The 22860-nt window shown below is 38.3% G+C and overlaps 2 protein-coding genes and 1 long non-coding RNA gene across 59 annotated transcripts in view; 2 read left to right on the top strand and 1 right to left on the bottom strand.

Moving 5' to 3' along the window:
• The window catches only part of LOC105830916 (Down syndrome cell adhesion molecule-like protein Dscam2), a 78069-nt gene extending 65470 nt beyond the window's left edge, over nt 1-12599 (top strand). For 37 of the 50 annotated variants that reach the window (XM_036286617.1, XM_036286603.1, XM_036286601.1 and 34 more), the window contains exons 16-30: nt 41-409; nt 481-667; nt 741-1028; nt 1160-1429; nt 1510-1741; nt 1823-1999; nt 2082-2248; nt 2567-2809; nt 3152-3307; nt 3828-3965; nt 4777-4967; nt 5527-5890; nt 6316-6373; nt 6801-6806; nt 8472-12599. In XM_036286617.1, coding sequence (XP_036142510.1) covers nt 41-409; nt 481-667; nt 741-1028; nt 1160-1429; nt 1510-1741; nt 1823-1999; nt 2082-2248; nt 2567-2809; nt 3152-3307; nt 3828-3965; nt 4777-4967; nt 5527-5890; nt 6316-6373; nt 6801-6806; nt 8472-8556 — 2931 coding nt within the window. In that variant the 3' untranslated portion in view covers nt 8557-12599. Of the gene's footprint in view, nt 1-40; nt 410-480; nt 668-740; nt 1029-1159; nt 1430-1509; nt 1742-1822; nt 2000-2081; nt 2249-2346; nt 2530-2566; nt 2810-3151; nt 3308-3827; nt 3966-4776; nt 4968-5526; nt 5891-6315; nt 6374-6800; nt 6807-8471 lie in introns of all 50 variants that reach the window. The other 13 variants (XM_036286637.1, XM_028192588.2, XM_028192589.2 and 10 more) reach the window with 3 other exon arrangements.
• A 2188-nt stretch (nt 12600-14787) lies between these two features.
• The window catches only part of LOC105830914 (protein dpy-30 homolog), a 44671-nt gene continuing 36598 nt past the window's right edge, over nt 14788-22860 (top strand). For 4 of the 6 annotated variants that reach the window (XR_004963172.1, XR_004963174.1, XR_004963173.1 and 1 more), the window contains exons 1-4: nt 14788-14900; nt 15029-15105; nt 15924-16227; nt 22295-22433. Coding sequence is in view for 1 of the 6 variants with exons in the window: in XM_012670609.3 (XP_012526063.3) it covers nt 14885-14900; nt 15029-15105; nt 15924-16166 (336 nt within the window). In the remaining 5 variants the exon portion in view is untranslated. Of the gene's footprint in view, nt 14901-15028; nt 15106-15923; nt 16962-22294; nt 22434-22860 lie in introns of those variants that run through there. The other 2 variants (XR_004963175.1, XM_012670609.3) reach the window with 2 other exon arrangements.
• Nucleotides 16968-22860, bottom strand: part of LOC105830915 — a 116410-nt gene continuing 110517 nt past the window's right edge. For 2 of the 3 annotated variants that reach the window (XR_004963176.1, XR_004963177.1), the window contains one exon: nt 16968-19839. This is a non-coding gene — a long non-coding RNA (uncharacterized LOC105830915). The remainder of the gene's footprint in view (nt 19840-22860) is intronic. The other variant, XR_004963178.1, reaches the window with a different exon arrangement.

Raw genomic sequence — 22860 nt, 5'->3', positions numbered from 1 at the left:
ATGCATGTAACTTACATATGATAAATGTAAATTCTACCAGGTGACATGGAAACCACCTCCACGCGAGGACTGGAATGGCGAAATTCTCGGCTATTACGTTGGGTACAGACAATCGTCGGACAAGCCATACATGTTTGAGACTGTCGATTTCTCCAAGGAGGACATAAAGGAGCATCATTTACAGATCGGCAACTTGAAGACCTACACTCAGTATGGCGTAGTCGTTCAAGCATTCAACAAGGTCGGCTCCGGACCAATGAGCGAGGAACGTAGACAGCACACTGCAGAAGGCGTGCCCGAGCAACCACCTCACGACACTACCTGCACGACCCTTACCTCTCAGACTATCAGAGTGTCTTGGGTGTCACCGCCACTCAGCGCGGCCAATGGCGTTATCACCGGCTACAAAGTTAGTAAAAACACGACTCGGGATGGAGGTATAAAACCTTTTGCAACAGTGTCTTTAAATATTTGCTTTAGGTCATTTACGGACCCTCCGACACGTGGTACGACGAGAATACGAAGGACACCAAAATCACATCTTCCAGTGAGACTATATTGCACGGCCTCAAGAAATACACGAACTACAGCATGCAGGTTCTGGCTTTCACATCCGGTGGAGACGGCGTTAAGTCCGCACCAATTCACTGCCAAACTGAGCAAGATGGTAATTGAGAAACTATTCAATATGCGAAGGCACATTTTTTCGGACATATTATATTTTCCGCGTTTACTTTCAGCACCCGAAGCTCCCATCGCTATCAAAGCTCTAGTCATGTCTGCGGAATCCATTCTTATCTCATGGCGTCCGCCCAGCCAGCCTAATGGAGTTATTTCTCAATATACTGTTTACACGAAAGCGGACAACGCAGAGGAGGCGACCAGCCAGAAAGTACCGCCAAATCAACTAACTCACGAAGCATCTGGATTAGATAAACAACTCAGATATGAATTCTGGGTGACCGCTAGTACGAACATCGGCGAAGGTGAAGCTTCCAAGATTGTGACTTTAGGACCAAGCGTTCGAGGTAATTTGTTATTGCCTAGCTCAAAATATATTTGGTTGCGATAAATCAAATTTGTAAATTGTTTACAAATTTTTATGATCTGTTATAAATTAAAAGGTGTTCTAAGTTTTATACTTTATATGTTTGTACAGTACCAGCTAAGATTGCGTCGTTCGATGACAAGTTTACTGCGACATACAAAGAGGATGTTAAGTTGCCGTGTCTTACTGTCGGTGTACCCGCACCAGAAGTAACATGGAAGGTACGAGGTGCTACACTTCAACCGAGCGATCGACTGCGGCAATTACCTGAGGGATCATTATTCATCAAAGAAGTCGATCGCGCGGACGCTGGAGAATATTCTTGTTATGTGGAAAACTCTTTTGGACACGACACTGTGACTCATCAGCTGGTCGTACATGGTATACAGATATTCTCACATGGATTCTATTTTCTGATTTTGGTTATCGATTAAATTAAAATTAACGTTATATTTCCGTAGCTCCTCCGCACTCCCCGCAGGTTACCCTTACCGCCACCACTACTAATTCATTGACGATGAAGTTGCGCCCTCATCCAACCGATAACGCACCGATTCACGGTTACACGATTCATTACAAACCCGAATTCGGTGATTGGGAAACCGTTCAGATCAGCTCTACAGCACAGAAATATACTCTCGAAAATTTGTGGTGCGGTTCCCGATATCAGATCTATGTCACGGCTTATAACGGGTAACTTGACCAACAGAATTGTAAATTATAATTGTAATCTTTTACAATGAGAAGTTGTATATATACGAGACTCTTTTGCAGAATCGGAATTGGCGATCCTTCGGACATTCTGAACACGCGCACAAAGGGCTCTAAACCAATTATTCCTGAAGCGGCAAGATTCATTGAGGTATCCACGAATAGCATCACTCTGCACTTGAGCACCTGGTCGGACGGTGGCTGCCCGATGTTGTACTTCGTTGTTGAACATAAGAAGAAGTAAGATGAAAAGAAAATATATAGGAAACGTCCAACCAATATCAAGATCGATAGTTAAAAGCGCGTGTTTCGCATTCTTCAGGTTGCAACAGGAATGGAACCAGGTATCGAATAACGTCAAGCCGGGCGGTAATTTCGTAGTTTTGGATTTGGATCCCGCTAGCTGGTATCATTTGCGTGTCACGGCTCACAATAATGCCGGTTTTGCCGTGGCTGAATATGAATTTGCAACTTTGACGGTGACTGGCGGTGAGTACGGGCGATGATGATCTGATGTATAGAGGCGCCTCGTAGCCGGTGCCAATGGTGGCTGGAGTGAACGGTCGCCGAAACGTTTTCTGTTCCAGGCACCATTGCACCGGCCCGCGAGTTACCAGACGTAAACGGTGGTGGCAACGACGAAGATCCGATGAAAATTTTCATGGCTAACTTAAATCTGGTCGTGCCTGTGGTAGCAGCCATACTCGTCATAATCGTTGCCGTCATCGTGATCTGCGTTCTTAGGGGGAAGGGTCACAATAGCGATAAAGGTAACCATTATCCATCTATTTTTTTTTCTCTGAACAGGAACAATCGCACCTCCTGTACGTAATAGCGGTAACGATAACACCGCGGATGTGAGACGATACTTTCCATGGTTACCCAGCTGGCTTGATGTAAATGTGGTAGTGCCGGTCGGCGCGACAATCGTTGTCATAATAGTAGGAATAGTTGTCATTTGCGTGGCACTCTCGAGAAGAACTCGAGGTCCGGAGCAAACGCGGCTGCGAGGTATCTCTTCAGCCGACGAGAAATATTACGAGGGACAATGTATACCAATTTTTTTTAATTACTTTTACTTACTATGTCACATAAAGACGGTGGAGGTTTGTCAGGGAATAAAATTTTTGCGGCAAAAATCTTGTAATCTTAATTAGCTAATCGTAATACTACTTTGCAATTTTGTAACATTGCCATAATAATTTCCTGACGATCTCGGTCCACGCGTCGGCCACCCTAGTCTTGAAATCCTCTCCAAACATTTAATCTTCCTACGTTTTCCTTTTATTACACAAGCATGGGTGATGGCATATATAATCAATACAATACATCAACAATGAAATCAGAAATAGCAAGAATTCATATTTATTGGATCGAGCATCCTCATTTCAGATGACGTAGTCTACCAGCAGACTGGAGTTGGCGGCGCTACACTAGATAAACGTAGATCTGATCTTCGCGATGAACTGGGCTACATCGCGCCACCGAATCGCAAGCTTCCACCTGTGCCTGGTTCGAATTATAACACCTGCGATCGTATCAAGCGAGGTACAGTTATAAGTAAGCCACAACTGCCAACACTTACCTTTTAGACCAGTTTCAACTACGTGTCTAGTTGTTGTCGCATCGGCACGATAGTTCCTTCTTTCATCTTTTCTCAAGAGACACACATTGAGATTCAACGCACATACAACGTTAGGGTCCCAATCAGTGTCAGACAGATTCCCAGGCCAGACAGAACCCGTATACACGATCATTGCCAGTTTTTTTTCGTTCGCCATGCTTCGAAATGTTCTTATATACGTTATTAAGTCTGTACATCCCTCCAGCGGAGACATAACGTTCGTCTCTACTTGTTTGCGCTTACCACGCCGTTGGTGCCTAACGAGTGTCGACTATACTGATATTATATATTAGATTTATTAGTCATTATCTTAAAAAAAAAAAAAAGTAAAGACTACCTTCTCCCCAAAATTTCAAATCTTCTAAAATAAGTTTGTTAGTTGGCGGAAATAAATCTTGATAGGCGCCAGCGTGTCGTACGACCTTTGTAGTATGTGTTTGATAGGTGGAACTGGCTCGTTAAGGAGTCACTCGACGTGGGATCCGAGGCGACATATGTATGAGGAATTGAGTCACTACGCGCCGAACAGGAGATGCCCACCGCCACCACGCTTGGGCAGCGCGGACGGTCTTTCGCACAGAGGTTGGTATTAGCAATTTCGATTAAGGGGATATACGGCATTCGTCCGATTGCCCCACAAGACTGATCGCAGGCCGCAGCCAGCGATGTTGCTGGTTCATCCCAGCCGGTCTTCGTAAGTCCCTCGTTCCGTGAACTTCGTATCACTTTAACGGCACGTTTCTCAATGTTTGCACGTTTCCGCATGCTTGCGTTCATAGCACGCCAACAAACGACACGAATTACATGAGGAGGAATTCATCTACTCATTCATTATCTTCTCTTAAAACAAAAATCTCTATGTCCGTTATTATCATATCAATTAGAATTTTTAAGATGAAAAAAAGATATTTTATTTTGAATAGGTATAGATAAACTTAAAATGATTAATTAATTAAAAAGTAAAATACATTATTGTTCTATGCATAACAAAAATTATGTAAATAATCGATGTGATGATCGGGCGTCAATGGATTTTCAAGTTTATTTAAATACATTTTTAATACGCATGATCAGTTTTTGAAGATTTAATGATTCAATATAGAATGAGAATCGAGGAAAGAAGAAACATTAAAGTGAGTAAAAGAAAAGAAAGTTTTAAAGTTTCTTGGCTCATTTTTTAATCTGAATAGAAAGCGCACGTAAAATTAAAAATAAAAAGGATTGCTTATAAATCACTTTTTCGATTCCATTCTGGATCAAGTTGAACTTAGAAATAAATTTTACACGCGAGAAACAATTATAGCAATTATATATCTTTTTATCGTTAAACAATGTCTCATAGATTTTTCGCCCGTAGCGGCAGAGTCTACCCTGGTTGATTGTCCATTTGCAGGTATGGAGGATGAGATTTGCCCGTATGCTACCTTCCATCTATTGGGATTCCGCGAAGAAATGGACCCGAGTAAAGCTATGCAATTCCAGACCTTCCCTCATCCAGGAAACGGCCATTCTGGCACTATGGGACCACCCGTAGGACATCCAACTAACGCTTCTGCTCATAGCCGCTCTGGATCTCAATCTATGGTACTCTATACCTCATTTGCGTATATAAGGAAATTCTTCAGTATTTTCACGTAATAGAGTTTGATCAAATTTTGAAAATATATGTATGATTATTTATATAAGCATTCCTGAAATTTTTAGCAGAATAATTTTCTTTAAATAATTTTCTATTTTCTTTAAATATGACTTATAATTTTAGTCTAGTGATGAAAATGTGGCGACGACGCTTGTTATTACACTTAAATCATTATTATAAATATTTTTTTTCAATTTTTTTCTGTCAATATTTATTAATATATTATAAAGAAAATGAAAAAACAAATTATTATTTATATTATTCAAATTTTGTTCGTTATTTATTATTTTGAAGAAGGGATTATTAAAAGTCTCGATGTTAAAATGTGAATAAAAAGTAACTCTCCTTTATTTTTTAAGCTGGAGAACTTTAATTAACATATTTCTATGCTATTGCAAGTTTCACAAGTATCCCGAAGGTACTTGTAAAATTGAATTATTTTGCAAGTCGTATTTAGCAACTGTTAGTAACCATCGCTACAATCGCGACCGATTCTTTCTGCAGCCCCGTCAAAATGGCCGCTACTCTCGAGTGCCATCCCAAGGAGGCGGCAGCGGCACGCACAATGTCTTCGCACCCGAATACGATGATCCGGCTAACTGTGCTCCCGAGGAAGACCAGTACGGGTCGCAATACGGGTCACAATACGGCGCACCTTACGATCATTACGGATCACGCGGATCGGTTGGACGTCGTAGCGTAGGCTCGGCTCGCAACCTTCCTATGTCTAACTCGCCGGAGCCGCCTCCACCGCCGCCGAGGAACCACCAGGATCAGAACAACTCTAGCTTCAACGACAGCAAGGAGAGCAACGAGATCAGCGAGGCCGAGTGCGATCGTGATCAGCTTGTCAATCGCAACTATGGCGGTCAGTAGAAAGATTCGCGGCAGCTCGGAGAACGAGGAATAGGGAAGATCATGAAGCTGCGACCCGAGCCGGTCCGACGGGGAAGTCGCAATCGACTCACCTTCCCCGTTCGAATCTCGCCCGGTCCGGCGACATGCTCCCTCATGAAAAACGATCTCGCTCCGATTCAGACTCATTATTGATGCTCGTTTCATATGCACTAAGCATTATTAGGCGTACGGCGGCTCATTATGCGGACAGTATCGCATGACGGGCGAGTCGCGAATGAAGAAGACTCGCTGTGGACTATGTGTTTTTCTTTCTTTTTTTTATTGGTCTTTTTTTTAAGCCTAATCGTTTATATTAGTCTCCACAAATTGCATGTTACGTGTTGTCGTAGTAGTTTAATCGTTGTGTCAATCGTGCCGTGTGTTTTTCTATTTCAGTGAATGCTCGCGGCAAGGACGGCATGACCACCGAGGAGATGCGTAAACTCATAGAGAGGTCAGTAGAGCGCGAGTGAGCTTGGTTAACGGTGAACGGTTTAAATAGCGTTACACCGTTCCTGCCGCTGTGTCTCGAGCCGATATCACTTTCACGCGAGAGATTTGTAATTATCGGTAAAATATCCCCGAGTGTTTTCCGAATCGAGCGACGTTTTATGATCGCTCGCCACGACCTATTGGCCACAATCCGATTCGCCTTTATCCGATCAATTTTCTTTAAAGGACTACATTATCGAGCGATTCTTTCGATTTGTATCCTCGCTACATACCCTCATTCGAATACTCGGGTGCGCAATTGAATTGTCGATTGACGACGATCGAGTGCACGGTGGTTCACTAACGACCTTCGAAGAGCCTCGAATAATTAACTGTTTAATTGTTTAACGAACATCTGATCTTTTCTTGTTTCATGACTAATTACGCAGGAAGCCGTAAGTCCGTTAAACATAATCAAGTCAGGGTGTACAAATGTTAAAGACAAATGTTAATGTGAAGAGCTTTTGAGATGCGTCATACCATTTTCCATTTTCACTGGAGAAACACAAAATGAAATAGATTCAATAAAAAATATTTATTTAACAGATGTATCTATAAATGATAAATTTCCTCTTTTTTTCTATTGTTTATTTATGTATCTTCTATTTCTTTAAAGTACAAAATAGAAAATAATAAATAGCAATAGAAAACTGAAGAAATTTGTTCTTATCCATGATGTATCAAAAATGTAAGATGAATATTTTAGGTATTTTTTTACATTAGGTGAGACAGCTCCAATAATATTGATGTATATTATACAGAGAGAGGAGTATACTGATCAACTTTTTTATACAAATCGGCGAGCTCATATAATTTTCGAGATATACTTATATAAATCTCATCTTCCTAATTTGATAATTTTTTAACGACATTGTTGTTTTAATAACTTTATGATGAAAATATAATATTTTAAAATTTTATGTAAGTTTATCTAAAAAAAAAACTGTACAAGACCACTGATTAATTTATAAGGAAAACTTGGTCAGTACTCTTACGTTTGCTCTTTTTCCTTTATATATGTTATACATATGTCAAAGTCAGAATTAATTGGAGTTGTATCCCCTTATGTAAAGATATATCTCATTTCGAGTAAATATTAATATTAAATATAATTTGTTTTTTTATATATTTTGTACATAAAATACTTATTTCAAATAATACTCTTTATAGATACATCCTTTAAATAAATATTTCTATTACTATTTTCTGTTTCAACTAACTATTTTCCCCAGCACTGCCATTTTCTACTGATTTTCATCATCCCATTGAAGTTCGGCTACCCGATTTGTTTTGCGGCGAGCAGAGTAGACGACCTTTTAAAACGTTGTTTTCAGACATGACAGAGTCCCCCAGAATCATCGAGAACTGCTTACTAATACAACATGTGTTCGCATGTAGCTTTAATGAATAATGTCACGTGTGTAGCTAATTAACTAAACTATGTAACTAATTCGAAACTAGAATGTGTAATAACGATAAACTGTGTTGTATTTTCACTGCAATTGTTGCCATTGACACCGCTATTAAACTCGCTATTTGCTAATCTGCTTACGCCATTGATATGTTAACGACTGACATGTTTACGATTGCTATTTTTATATTTTATTTATTCATACTATTCATAGCATTATCATTGCTGTCAGCCATTATCGCTATTATTATAGTTGTTGTTTATAGTGCATGTTTCAGCCCAATTCGCACGCAGATCTCTTCTTTGCATAGTTGATTAGACAAATGCTTTTGTCTTTCTAAACAAAGAGAATTTATTTTTAAAGTCATGGAACAATACAAACTTCAAAGAATTTGATTATTTTGATAATTTTAATAAAAATTTTACTAAATTTTGTTGAAAGTAATTTTTCGAAGCTATGTTGTTCCGCTATCATCATGATTTTGAGGCTACATTCTAGGAGAAAAATTAGTCCGTGTAACATTAGAAATAAATACGGGAAAACTTGCTGTAAAATTACGCAGGAGAGATCTTTGCAAGCGGGTAGGACTGTTACGTAGTAAACGCTTGGTCTCCGTCGGATCGCCAAAAACGCAAATTCTTGTTGCAGAAACGAAGCTCCCGGCCGGCAAACCGGCGCCCCCCACGGCAGTCACGGGGGACTCCTCACACCCTACGATACTGTGGCAGTGTAACCTGTAAATCGTCATCTTCCGTGGTCTTCCGCCTCTCTCGATAGCCGGCGATCGCGAGGAAAGCATAGTCGAGAGATGCGGAAATGAAGCGCACGCCAACTCTTCCCCCGGTGCTGTCGTCGGTCCAATTTGCAACGATTTACGATAGAAATTAGAGACGTCGTCGCGAGTAGATAGATTCGATTTACCGTTTAAGGTGTACGCGTATTGATATCATCTCGAGATCGTGATTACGGACGAGAATTTTGCAGAGTCTGCCTCGCAAAATGGGACCGCCTCCTTCGCCCTTTCGCGACTATATCACGTAAATGTCCTTTTCTCACTTTCGCTCTTCGGCCTTCCGCTCTTTTCATGTACTTCCTCGGGTACGTTCGTTTGCATTTAATCCTGGCTGAAGGCCCAATTTCAAAACTGCCTTGTTTTTAATCAACTTTTTCGAACTGAATTTTAATCGATTACGCACATTATCGGGAAGGCCAAACTTAAGACTGTCTATATCTACTGCCCTTACCGCGAAGGAGGCACAGCGATTCGTGAGGTCAGCCACGCTATGTTCGTAATAACTCTTTTACCTGGGTCTCCTGGAACTCCTCGCGTACGTTCGACTACATCGTTCGAAAAAAAATTTTTTTACGCTAACCTGATCGAAGAAAACGACTTGCGTTTTGATACGTGTCTTCCTCGATGATGATGCGCGTTCGGATTCGATGAGATTTGTGAAGATACTCTCGACGACGCAAATTTATAAATTCAACTATCCATCCTCGCACGTGATGCAATATTCCGATTATCGGGGAGAATTTGTTTTCGTCGAACGTGCACGCGGGATTCCGAGGCTCGAGAGACCTGCCGCGAGGGAGACTGTCCTGTAGGAAGGCGAACACAGCCGGAAGTCGTGTTCGCGGACGCTCAGCTGCGGCAGAGACGCGGCCCGCGATGGTGCTCTCGGCGACGGTGGATTTAACGGGGGTCTTCTGATAAATATATATCCGGGATATGATCCTAGGTTATACATTCGTCGCGGAAATTGCGTAATGATAACGGGGAAAAAAGAAGGAAGGAAACATCTGGAACGACATAAATGCGTATACATGAGATTAGTTGGTCGCTTTTTAAGTCATGGTTGTGCCACACTGCCGCTCCCTGCGGGCGTACGATATTTAGATACATACGTACACACATATACTATATACATATACTATACGATTTATAATTTCGTAACGAAGGTTGTGTCCCCATCTCCTCGCCCCCTAACACCCCCCCCCCTCCAATCCCCTTGACGATCGGTAATCTTGAGTCTCGACGTCGCGGAGAGCAAGATTTATAGGGTACGTCGTCGCTTTTTTCGTCTTTCGTCGCCGTCGTCGTCGTCGTCCTTCTAGCGATCTAATTTAAGCGATCGATTCGAGACATTCCCATCGCTCGCTCGAAAGGGGAGAGAGATTGAGAGAGGTCCCGTACACACACGAGAACACCGGATCGACTGTCCGTAGGAAGAACAACAACGCGGCAAGCCATCGAGGGAACGCTTCGGTAACTACACGGCAGGCCAGCCACATAACATTTACATAACAATACATATAACATCATCGCCACGCGCGCTGGCGCGTACACGCAATATACGCCATACACTATTACACACTTGCTGTCGTCCTATATGATATAGATATTTAGATATCCGCTGTAAACACCTAATTATTCCCCAAGCCCTTCGTGCTAATCTTCTAGCATCGATCGATCTGCGACGTACCGTACGTAAAGATTCACTGACATCGCGACGATGATCGTTACAGGTGTAAGCGATTCGAGTAATATAAAAGAAAGCTGACGATTTAACGTAGATAGCTTGTAAGTCGGACGGATGGTCGCGAGAAGGCGTCGTTGGATTCTCGCGACGAGGCGAGAGGTCGGGATTCTGGTTAACGTATTATCTCAGGAGACGCGAGTTCGAATTGAAGTTGATCTTGTCTTTCTAACTTGTCGCCCGGACGCGATCGGACGACACATGATCTTTCGTTGGTTCGATGTGCGAGCGAGGTGAAGCGGATGCTTCCCGAGCTTCTTTCGGATGCACGCCAGCCCGACGTCGCGCGACGCCGCGGCTACGACGCCGTGTCTCATAGTTCGTTTTTATCACGATACTATTTCTAGATATATACATATAAATATAAATATAAATATATATATATATATTATATATATATATACGCTAACTATATACATACGTTGTAAGTAGCTATTTCTAGGTGTCGCATTTGTTTGCCGAGGCGATGCGCGAGCCGGCTGCCAGTTGGGCGACCGGGTCGAGAAGCACCCTCCTCCGCCCTCCCTCTGAGAGTAACGTCTGATCGCAACGCGGATTGTAACACCAATCGCGCGTATTTAATTCTAGATCGCGAACAAGTCACATCTTGAGAGTTCATTGCTCCTTGCTAGGGTCATCATTAACTCAATTTCATCTATTAGATTTATCGTTCAAAAAAGTCAACATTTTCAAAATTATTTGATATTAATATATTCTGGTGCTATCATGTTTCGATTAGTTCGAATTACAATTAGTATGGCCTAAATTGCTACTGCCGTCATTTCGTGATATATTGTGAATGGAATTAAAGCCAAATGCGCACACACGGTCGAAAGTTTTTTTTTTCCCGTAATGCTCAAAGCGAGCTTCACACAAGGGTGCTTCGTACATTTGAGTCGCCTCTGCCCATGCAGAGGAATTCCTACCCTCTGCCATTCTCGAAACTGGCCGCGCGGCTCGACGCGCCAACGCACTTTTACTCATCGATGTGATTTTAAAAGGCTGCGCAGAAAGCCTCGTGTCTCGTGTATATGTTACGATCGCGCTCTTACCGTAATTAACGTAGACGTATCTCGTACCCCGAGTCACCCTTTACGATTTACACAGTATCACGTTCTACTCACGTAACTCAATATTTCCCTCCCCCCTCTCCTTGTCCCTGTCAACGTGAAAAACCTTGTCGCTTTGAATCGCTTCCGAATCTAACCAGAGCTATTACGGCACAAGCCGATAATGATGATAACGATGATAATGATATTAATGCATTCGTAATAATATAATAGTAATAATATGATCACGTCCCGCGCGTTACCTTGGTCGCGGTTTATCTTTTTGTCTTTAAGCGAGGTGGACGTCCGCGACGTCGCACAGGTGATAAACGTTTATGTTGTGAACGGCCCGGGGTGGCCGGCAAGAGAGGGGTTGAGGTGAAAAACGAGATGGCATTTAGCGACAATCAGTTAAATCGGAATTTCGGCTGAACATCAAATGTTTCTTGCAAGCTGAAACGAATTGATAAACGGGTTGATGAATATCGACTGAAAGACTGACATTTTTACGTCCACTTTTGCTTACCGCCAATGCTTTGCATCCATCCAATGTAATTTTCGCTCGCGGTTGCTTTGCCCTCACACAGTAGCATCCACGTTAAGATCGGTACCGTTCGCCGCTCGATGGCCCCCTCTTGCCGAACACCCCATGAGCCCATCGTTCGCTCGTCGCGCTTTTCGTGATCGACGTTATACTGCATAGTAATTCTTTGCAAGAGTCGACGTTACTATTTTTTTTGTGTGGAGAGACGCCGCGATGCGTGTCGCTCGCTTGTGTATGCTTGATTGATAATATGCGTTGAAAGCATTTGGCTGTTCTTTTCGTACGACGGCGAACGCGGTTCTTCGAGGAGCTCTTGTGGAGCCCTCCCCCCTTCCCGCCTTCCTTACCTTACGTCGCGTCGCCTGTCAAACTCGAAGCGTTTCCTTCGCGTCCTTTTGACGATCCTCGCGCACGTTGCGAAAGAATTGCGGGAACGTGACTCGTTTGATAATGGAAGAGAATCGAAGACGTATGTAAAGAAAGAAAAGAGAGAAAGGAAAACTCGCGAATACAACATCCCTTGCGCTCGAGGAGACTCGAGGATCCGCTCGCAGTGTACCGTTTCCTCTCAACGCCACTACTTTATGTTTTTGTACCAAAGTTGTAGCGTCTAACTTTGCGTTGAATAAATAAACCTTAAAACAATTGTCGTCTCCACCCTCCATCAATTATTGTACATAAATACATAGAAATGTTAGATACACATTAGACAACACGCATGAATATTAATATTCTAATTATAAAGCTTTTCTCCGAAATTTGAGAGTACTTTTTCTATTAAGATGTCTTTTCTGTGAAAATTTATTTCTTGTTTTTTAGAATGTTTTTTATTATATTGATTTAAATAATATGATTGTATACTTATATATATAGCATATATTGGGTCATAAAACATCTTCAGATCTTTTACTAGGAAAATGGAATATTCATAGAATTCTTTTTTAAGAAGATAATTATTCTGAGAATATTCTTTTTAAAAATACACTATCTTAGATATCTTATATAATCATATTCTTCTCAAGGATTATTCCTAAACATAGAATATTCTATGCGTGATTTGATAATTATCTTTCAAATGGTCTATTTATGTATAGTAGACTAAATAAGACTCTTCAATATTTAAAAAGATAGAAAATATTCCGTAAAATATATATTATTCAATTATATCTATATTCAAAGTTAAATTGTTAAAGAGATTAATTTTCGTATAATAGAATCATTCATTTAAAAATATTGTATTTGGGTAGGAAAAACTACATGATATGAAAATTTCTTTATGTGTTGGGTGGATAGTAAATTCAAATAAAACAACAAAATTAAAATTTTAATTCCTGTTTTTAATTCTGCACATTTATTTGTTGTTATTCATGAGAAATAGAAAAATGCCATTTCTTTGTATTATAAAATTTCATATTTTAATAATAAAAAACAGTATATATCTGTATTTTATTATTAATGTATATATATATATATATATATATATATATATATATATATTTAGTAACAAGCTGATAAACAATTATTGCTGCCAGGTTCAATGAATTATATAAAATTAAGTACCAGAAATTTAACATTATTACATTTATTTTTAATTATACATCTATATGTATTTTAATTATTAAATGGTGAAAATTGAATGAAAATGATATAATATTGAAAAGAAGGTCAGTTGTTTCAAAATTCATAATTTTACATTTACATATGCTATGAAGTTTGACCACATAATTATCTACATCATGCCTCTGTCTAGTTAAACATACATCAGCGATTCATCTTTTATTCGTGCTGTCTTGTTCACAATATCCTAGATATACAAGTATTTCATTTTATCTAATATGTCCTCATTACAGCCAAGAATTTCATTCTATTTCAATACCTGCTATATACAGTTTCTACTTTTCAATCCCTTGCATCGTACAATAAAATTCCATGTTCTCTTTGTTGCGATAAGATATAACTCTTTATTTACAGATATTTGATCCTTCTCCGTTTCTATTTTCAAACTAGCTGTTTTTGTTATTATATAATTTTTTTATCTCAATTAAATGTTATAATCTAGAATTAAAACACATTTTGTTCATAATATTTCTTAAAATTATTAATCATAATATATAAAATTATATGCTATTTAACATTTATATTTAATAGAATCATGCTTATTATATATATTTTATATCAATCATTAATTATTTCATCTTTTATACAAGCTGATTGAGTCATTCTAAAAATAAATTAAGATAAAAAAGGTAGAAAAAAGTCTCTCTCTTCTACCGTTTAGTATAATGATTATTTCTGTGATTATATTCAAATAATGCATCGATGCATTTGCAATATTATACATATAAAAATTATATACTTTTCTTTAATATTAAATTGTAATTCTCATATATTGGAAAATCAAGATTTTGCTAGATATATATATATATATATTATCCGCAAATAATATCTAGTAAATTATGATCTAGTAGATCTGCTCGATTTCTTCTGACATTGCTTAGATTTTGTTAATAGAATTTAAGCAGAATACGATGTTTCAAATAAAAACAAAATCTGCCAACATTTTCAGATTAAATCTGTTGTTAGTCTGTTGATATTCCACTAACATTTTGTGCTGGAAGTTGTACATACGTAATACAGTAATATTCCTAAATCATTCACACTTTAATAGAATTATCATCAACATCATCATTTATTAAAATATTATCATTATTAAATCGCCCGTTATTATATTAAATTATTATCATTATCATTATCATTATTATTATGTTCATCATTATTATTTCTCTTTGGTACTTACCTTTATTTACACAGTTGCGGACTCCAAACGCTACCTTGTCGACGGCGCGCTTTACCGGCGCGACGCCGTTGCCGGTGACGTTTACTCCGACCGCGATAGATCGACGTCGGTCGGCAGTGACGATTGTTTACACGATGGCGTCCGGCGGTGGTACGTATCCCCTTATTTTCTATTTCCGCGTAACCATGGGCCGGTCCGGCCATCGTTCGGCCAGGCTCGGTGCAGGAAATCACATTCTAATAACGGCCGTTCATCGTTCGTTTCTTTTTAATCGACAGAAAACGCGACCGAGGAACGGACGGAAGCGTCAACGCCGGCTCAACCCGTCGCCAATGCCGTATCCGAGGCTACCCACGTAAGTGATCACTTAACCTAGACGGAAAATCATAACTGCTGGTCCGCGCGGAGTGACAAATATTTCCCTGGAGTTTTGTCGTCGAATGTGTTTGCCACGACGACAAATACAATACACGTAAAGGTTTCACGCGTTTATGGCGCACAGACTTTTGAGGTTAGGAACCGCGGTCGGACGAAGTGTACTTGTTACTCGTCACCTGATGACAACCTTCGCGCTGACTGGAGCAACAATATTCGGAGCAACCCTAAGAATTTTATAGAGATTATTCTACAATAGTGTAAGCATAACAAGTGGTTGCAAGACGCAGTTGTATGTCTATTTCTATCAGTGTAGATTAATCTCGTTTATCTTTTCTTTTTATTTTTATTTTTAAGAATATAATGTGTGCGTGTGTGTGTGTATATATATAAAAGAAAAAACTGAGATTAAACTTAACTTACATTAATAGAAATGGACTTACAATATTTTACAATCATGCATGACTATGTTTACATATTGTATGAATAGCCTTACGAAATATATAGATTTATATTGCACCAATTGCTAACCACAATTACTAAATAAATGTTAAAAAAAATAAAATAATAAAGCTCAAAAATAATAAATCGCAAATTAATTAATATTTTTGGATCTAATTTTAAAGAGAGATGATTTATGTATCATTTTTTTGCAAATGTAATTATATTTAGGTTTTCTTTATTGCCTGGTATAGTGATTATATAATAACAGTTTGCAAAATGTGTGTATATGCAGACAGTATTATAATTAATTATTAATTGTTCGCTAATATATAACCCTTGTATTCTTTATTGCAGAAAGTAATAGGGATGGACAAGGATGGCGATCTATCTGGCGTACCGGCGAAGAAACCCCGTGTCGAAGTACAATCTCTTCCAACCAGGCAGTATTTAGATCAGACAGTAGTGCCGATATTATTGCAAGCATTGTCCTGCCTAGCCAAAGAAAGGCCTGCCGATCCCATAAGCTTTCTCGCCGGTTATTTGTTGAGAAACAAGAGCCAATACGACAGCGGTGGCTCGCCGCCGACTAGTCAATGAATGAATGCTTCCACGTGTTCCCGTGCACTTGTTTTATGGAAAGTTTCAAGAACATTTCTTCGTAAGAAACTCTCTCTTCCTCAATTCTTTAAAATACATATTTATAATAAACACGTGTACTTTTGTATTTTCGTATGAACGTAATGACATCGCTCCGTTGATAAAAAAAGTGGTACATCGGAAAGTAGAAATTTTTTAGTAGATCCATTGGAAAATTCTTGGAATTGGAACAACGTTTTAATTAAAATAGTGAATGATTAGTTTTGTTCTCTTTCCATGTTACAATTTTAATTACAATGTATCTTTTAAAACTATGCCATGAATTTTTAAAATTTGGATACTGTAACCCTAGTATAGTATAAATTAAACCCTTTATTAGAATTATGACACTTTTCTAAGCACTCTTAGTTGAGAGCTAGAAATGTTAGTCTTTAAATTTTCTTTCGATTTTTTTTACTATCTCAAAAATGTTAATCTTTTTACTTGAGTTACTTTTCTCTCAATGGAAAGATGCGTTAACTTTTTACCGTAAGGACGGGAGTAACCTAGCAAAATAATATGATAATGTTCCGAAAAATCTAATGTTAATTAATATCGAATGAAACTTAATTATATAAATATGAAAATTATTTTAAATAAATATTGTTTCCTCTGTATGGAAAAGCAATGTCGAAGCTGCGAAATATTATAACGATAATTGTTTGCAAATTAAAATTGTCTCCTGATAGTCTGATAGAAAAAGTCGGTCTACTTTTTCTACACAATCGTTTAAATAAAGAATAATAAGGGGAATGACATCAGTTTTTTTTTAAGAGGACAACGCAAAAATATTTATTATAAAATGTACGCGAAGAAGCGTATTGACTTCTTTACAAATGTACAATTCTTTGCGAATGCATGATGCAAGAGTGGAGTGTACGAGATAAAGGACAGAGAAGGACCGCTACCATCGGTCCAATAAATCGTAATGAACCCTCTGCGCTCGCGCGTCGATTTTAATTGGAACGGCGATTTAATTGGAGGCAATTAAATGTAATCGCGCAATGAATCGGGGTTAAATTTATCTCGCGCTCCAATAAAATCGATAATTTACGTCAGACGTGCAACGCTCGCGTTCTGTTGCCGAGAGAAAGCGGAAAGGGAAAAGAGAAAACGCCTCGAGGGTGTTACGTTTTATTATTCTTCGCGTCTCTTATTTCGTCTCTCGTTGCGATTTTCGTCCCGACGAAAACTCGTCGGTCGGTCCCATCGCCTGGGTAATTGGACTCCCTTCGGGGTCGTCGGCGACGAGAGGCACAAGGAAAAGAAAATCCGTGTAGCGACGTCCGATTGTGCCGGGCTCGGGCTCTAAATGACGACGCGAGAAGATATCGGGGTAATTTCGTGGCCGACAATTCGCACGGCGACATCATCAGACCGAGTCCAATTAACGGCGGAGGATCCTCTTGCCCGAGTCCGCCTCGTATATCCTCTTGTAGGATCCTCGATCTTTATCCGTACACACTGATCGCGAGCTCTTTGGTCCTTTGTTTTGTACTCGTTTAGGTGGAAGAGAAACGCGATGCGTTTCCGCGGTGATCAGGTTGAACATACCGGGTTTAGTTTATTTTTACTAAACTTGAGCTTCTCTTACAAAGTACTTTATCAGTAATTTACTCGCCTTATGTCCGTTTCCACCTCCAACTTACTCTCTAGTTCTTAGAACTGGAAAAAGATAAGGAGAGTGAGTTGAACCAAGATCAAAGTTAATCTACATTAGTGGAAGTGGACATTAGAGATGTTAGAGGGACATTCAGGGATTTCGTGAAAAACGCGAAAAAGCTCAAAGAATGTCGTGAAACAAGGAAAAAGGGTGACACTTTGAAACGGCCCTTTTTCCGTTTGGAGAGAGAAGAAAGGCGCTCTTTCTTTATCATATCTGTCATTTATGTAATAATTGTAGAAAATTGGAGTTTCTGATAATCACGATTTATACGTACGTGCAATTACGGCACGAATCGGTTTTTTTGACGGTGAAACGCCGTGGGGATTGGTCCGAATTTTATCGAATAAGTGAAGGACCAGTATATTTTTCGCGTTTCGCGTGATTGCACAATGTGCGAGCGCATCGTCGAACGGCGCAGTTTGTAATATCGGTTCTGTTTCTGTATATTCAGAGTGAAATTCCGTTCGCCGTTCTCATTCCCGGGACGGGTCGCGAATAAACGCGCAAAAGCGGAAGGTCCACGCTCGCGGCACACAATGCGGAAGTTGGACACACGACTGTCAATGACTACGCAGTAACATCCACCCTCACCTTTTTTCCACTTCCTCACGCGCGAGAGGCTCACAATAGTTGTTTCCACGTCAAGAGCTGATACCATCTCCTCTTCTCCGCATTCCTGTCCGTCCGTGCTTTTATCCAGCTTCAGAACTATGTGTAAGTAGTTTTTGTGTAATGCTAAAACATGAATGCGCGAAGCATCTCAAAAGAGGGTTCTTTTTCCTCACATGAATAATGCGGATTTGAATTCAATCTCACAAAAAAATATACAGAATAAAATTAATATCAATATCATCATTATACGTTTCATAAATAAACAAGAATATAAAATTTTTTTCATTTTATAATCTTTAACAATTCTAACTTATTTATACATGATGAAGAATAATACTAAAATTATAATATTAAAATGTAATATTTTGTTGAAAATTAACTTTGGAAAACAAAACTGAATTTATTTACCTTCAAAGACAAAAGCGGGGTGGTACGTCATCTCAAATTTCTGGGACACTCAATCCTTTCTATCAGAAATAAATTAATAATTAAGTAGTGCATTGTTTTTGTTTTTTTAATGAAAACGATGATGTATATAAACATGTATTTTGTCAGAGAAGTATTGAGAAATCCATTTAAAACAAAAAGAAACGAAATATGTACGAAAATGACTTTTTTGTTACGAAAATAGCTCTAATTTCTTAACAAATAAAGCCAAATGAAAAATTCCAATATCATTTTAAAGGGAAATAAATTCACTTTAAGGCCATATAGGGTCGTGTAGGGCATTTTAATGTACTTTTGAAAAAGTATATTTATTTGAAGTAATAAATATTGCAAGATCTCAAAAAGTGATAAATGGGAAAAAGTAGTAAAATTTATATTTGAATTGTATTTTATAAACTTTTTTCGTTCATGAATAATAAACAAAATTTATTAATGACGAAACAAATTTATTAGTAACGAAACAAACGATATAAAAGATAAATGTTTAATTTATGACAAAATGTAAAAGCTTAGTCTGATACCACGGGGACATCTTATTCTCTAACAATAAATTGGAATGAAATCAGAATGGGATCGTAGGAACCAATTTTTTTCTCATTCAAAACTTTTAACATACGAGTAAATGCCTTTTTTAATCACTTTTACGTAAAAAGTCAAAATTTACTTTTATAATTTCCCACCTAAAAGCGGAGTGACGTTGCACCCTACGCAAAATTCTTTTTTATATTGCTTCTCACCTACAGGACACTGCACGCTCTGGTTGATGTAGATCAACTGCCAAAGAGTCACATTGAATTATGGTATGGGTCCGGTTGCGAAAATTCACCTAGCTACTTTAAGACCGCAGTTTGAATTTCATTTGGGATGATAATGTACCCCGCATTTGTCTTCCAGGATTAAGATCTCGAACTATTCAAAGAAAATGTCGTATTCTTATTTGAGATAATAAATGTTGATTTGATATTAATTTGTTTCTGCAGATATGATTATTTTATTTAAAAATATATTATTGTATATAATGTTTTTACTTATTTTTTTTTACAAATTTATGCTGTTTCTAAAATAACTTTCTGTAAGTTGTCTTCTTGATTGACAATTTTGTATCCAGTGTGAAAAGAGCGGTGTTTAACGGAGACAGTACATTCCGTGGATAGTAGCTGATGTAATTTTCGCGAGTTCGGTGTTACGAGCACGCGGATACGTAATGAAACACGACAATTGACGACGCGTGGTTACATTTTTACGTATTTACACCGCGGTACTGCAGCGTCGAATTTCGCGTCTACGTCGAGAATTGAACTCGCCGAAATTGTACCGATGTCAAACACTCGCTCGTACACGCTCGGCCGAGAGATTTCGCGCGGACAGACCTTCCTCCCGTTCTATTCCCATATCCGTGCTGCAGCGTTCTGCGGGCCGGAAGCGAATATGCGTGCGGTAATTGCGTCGGACGGCAGGTCAGCGGGTTTCGAAATTGTGCTAACAGTGACCGTGACCACATCACGTCGCCGAACGTGCGATCCGAAAGATCGCGGCGAATAGATCCGGGCCGTGCGTGCGGTATCCTTTTCTCGGGTTCCCCTTATTGCTCGCACATATGCGTGCACGACGCGTGGGTATGAAATACCTTGCACGTGCGCGCACCAGCCAAACAAGCCACCGCCAGGGTAATCGAGGGCCGTGGCTAATGGGCGAACCGTGTCACGGTTTTCGTCGGGGGCATGCAGGTTCGGGCCTGCACGCCCGCACTCGGGGAAGGACTCGGTCCAATTGGCACGCATATTGGAATTCTATTACCGGGATTACCGGCCGGTAATTGCTCGGTTTAGCGCAATATCGCACGGCCCGTCTGTGCGCGCCCGTCGAGCGTCCCCGCGTCGCGTCGCGACGCTCCGCCAGGCCGACGGCGAGCCGACGGCGTACGGCGCGCGGATTAGTCTAATCGCCGCTCGCGCGTGCGTTCCTCTCATTAGCGTGCGGCGACTAATTAGTGGTGGATACCAAAAATGCTAATCCCTCGCTATATTACGTTGTCTTCGTGCGGCATAACTCGGATAATCGGATTTGAGAAACTGAAGCAATTTTTGTCGAAATTCAAATATTATGTATATTGTTAAATATCAAAGAAGCAAATTTAAGTCAATTTTTTGAATTAAAAGATTTTGTTACTTCTAACTTCCGCATATGTAGACACTTATTATTTATTTTAACACAAAATATGTAGTTAAAAGAACAGCCTCATATAATCAACTTGTTTTCGTGATTATGAATTGTTTAGTTTTAAGGTAAATAACGTTTATTTTAATGTATGCGCTTAGTAAATGGTAAACTAAATTGGAATCAAGTTTAACATTTCTTGAGTTAAACTACATTATTTTAAATGAGCGACGTATTAAGTAGGAACAGTAGCGATTTATGGGACTGATTAAAAATAGTTTAAATTGAGTAAATCTACACGAAGAGTGCAGAATGAGAGAAGAGAGATTCGCAATTTTTTTCAATCTCATTAATTAAGCGTTTCTTTCCCAAATATCACATATACAAAATTGTCATTCACATGAGAAACACATGATATGCACAAGTCACATTAGTGACAATATTTCCTGACATTATATGTAAAAATATATTTAATAATGTATATATAGCATACTGATATTAAATATTAATACCACTATGCTATTTATTATGATTTATTATAATATAAACATACTGATTCATTATGATAAATATATATTAGCATACTGATATTAAGTATTACTGATATTAAATGTTCGCTTTTTTATGCATTGTTATGTTTTTCAACAATAAAGTTAAACATGTTTTTTAGGATACAATATGTTATTTTATAACATTTAAAAGAATATACTCTTTTTTAATTAAGAAATCCTATTTTATACATACAAAAATGATTATTTTATTGAGAAATAATATAAGTCAAAAATTTTTAAATCACTTATTTTGGAAATAAATTTTAAATGTGATATGTTCTACTCTGCTTAATGTATAAATAAGCATTTTATTTTTAGCAGTTACAATAGTTTTTTAATTTTCTAAAAGTGAGATTTTATTAATCTATGATGTTTTTTAAATGATTTAATTACAGTAAACTACATCTTCATCTTACTGACAATGTTACTAATTTAAAAAGCCATTATGAAATAGACATAATTGTTACATATGTAATATTCATAACATTTTTAACTTAATACGTAATTCTGATCATATATTCATTCATAAGTGTATATCTCGTATCAATGTTCTAGAAATTCACTTCTTCTTGAGATTCGCTTTCACAGGAAAGATTAACTAATGAATTAACAATGTCAATGCGTAAACATGGCTGTCTGTTTATTTGTTCCTCTAGCCGTTCGATTGCACTTGAGATACGTAGTTCGAGAGCTCAGCAAGTCGAGCTGTTTGTGATATACAACATCCTTTGTAAAGCTCAATTAAGGAATCGCGACTGTTAAACCGGATTGCGGAGCGCTTTTGGCAACTGAAAGGTAAGGTTGATTAATTAATGCCGTAGAATACTCTGCAAATGATTAAATAAAGTCCCTAGGGCTACTTGTGGTTAGAAGTCAAAGGATCGCAATATATTATCGATTACAATATTGATAAAAAAATTACGTATTAAAAAATTATATACGTAATATAATTTAATAAATTAAATTCTTAAATTTCACAATAAGGGCTTTATGTCTATCTTAAACAATATAATTGTTACAATGGATAAAATGTAATATTATTGAAAGACTATTGATAGTAGAAAATTATGTAAATTTTATATTTTTTAAATTAATATAGGAATTAATATAAATCTAAGCAAACATAAAAAATATATACTTATAATGCACAGTGTAATCGTAAAAATTTCCAAAGGACTAATCGTCCGATATAATATTTTACAATCCTACAGTTTAGTTCCGT

This window comes from Monomorium pharaonis, chromosome 5, assembly GCF_013373865.1.
Source record: "Monomorium pharaonis isolate MP-MQ-018 chromosome 5, ASM1337386v2, whole genome shotgun sequence".
Lineage (NCBI taxonomy): Eukaryota > Metazoa > Arthropoda > Insecta > Hymenoptera > Formicidae > Monomorium > Monomorium pharaonis.
Note: the sequence above shows the minus strand (reverse complement) of the source record. Positions and strands in the feature narration are given on the sequence as shown.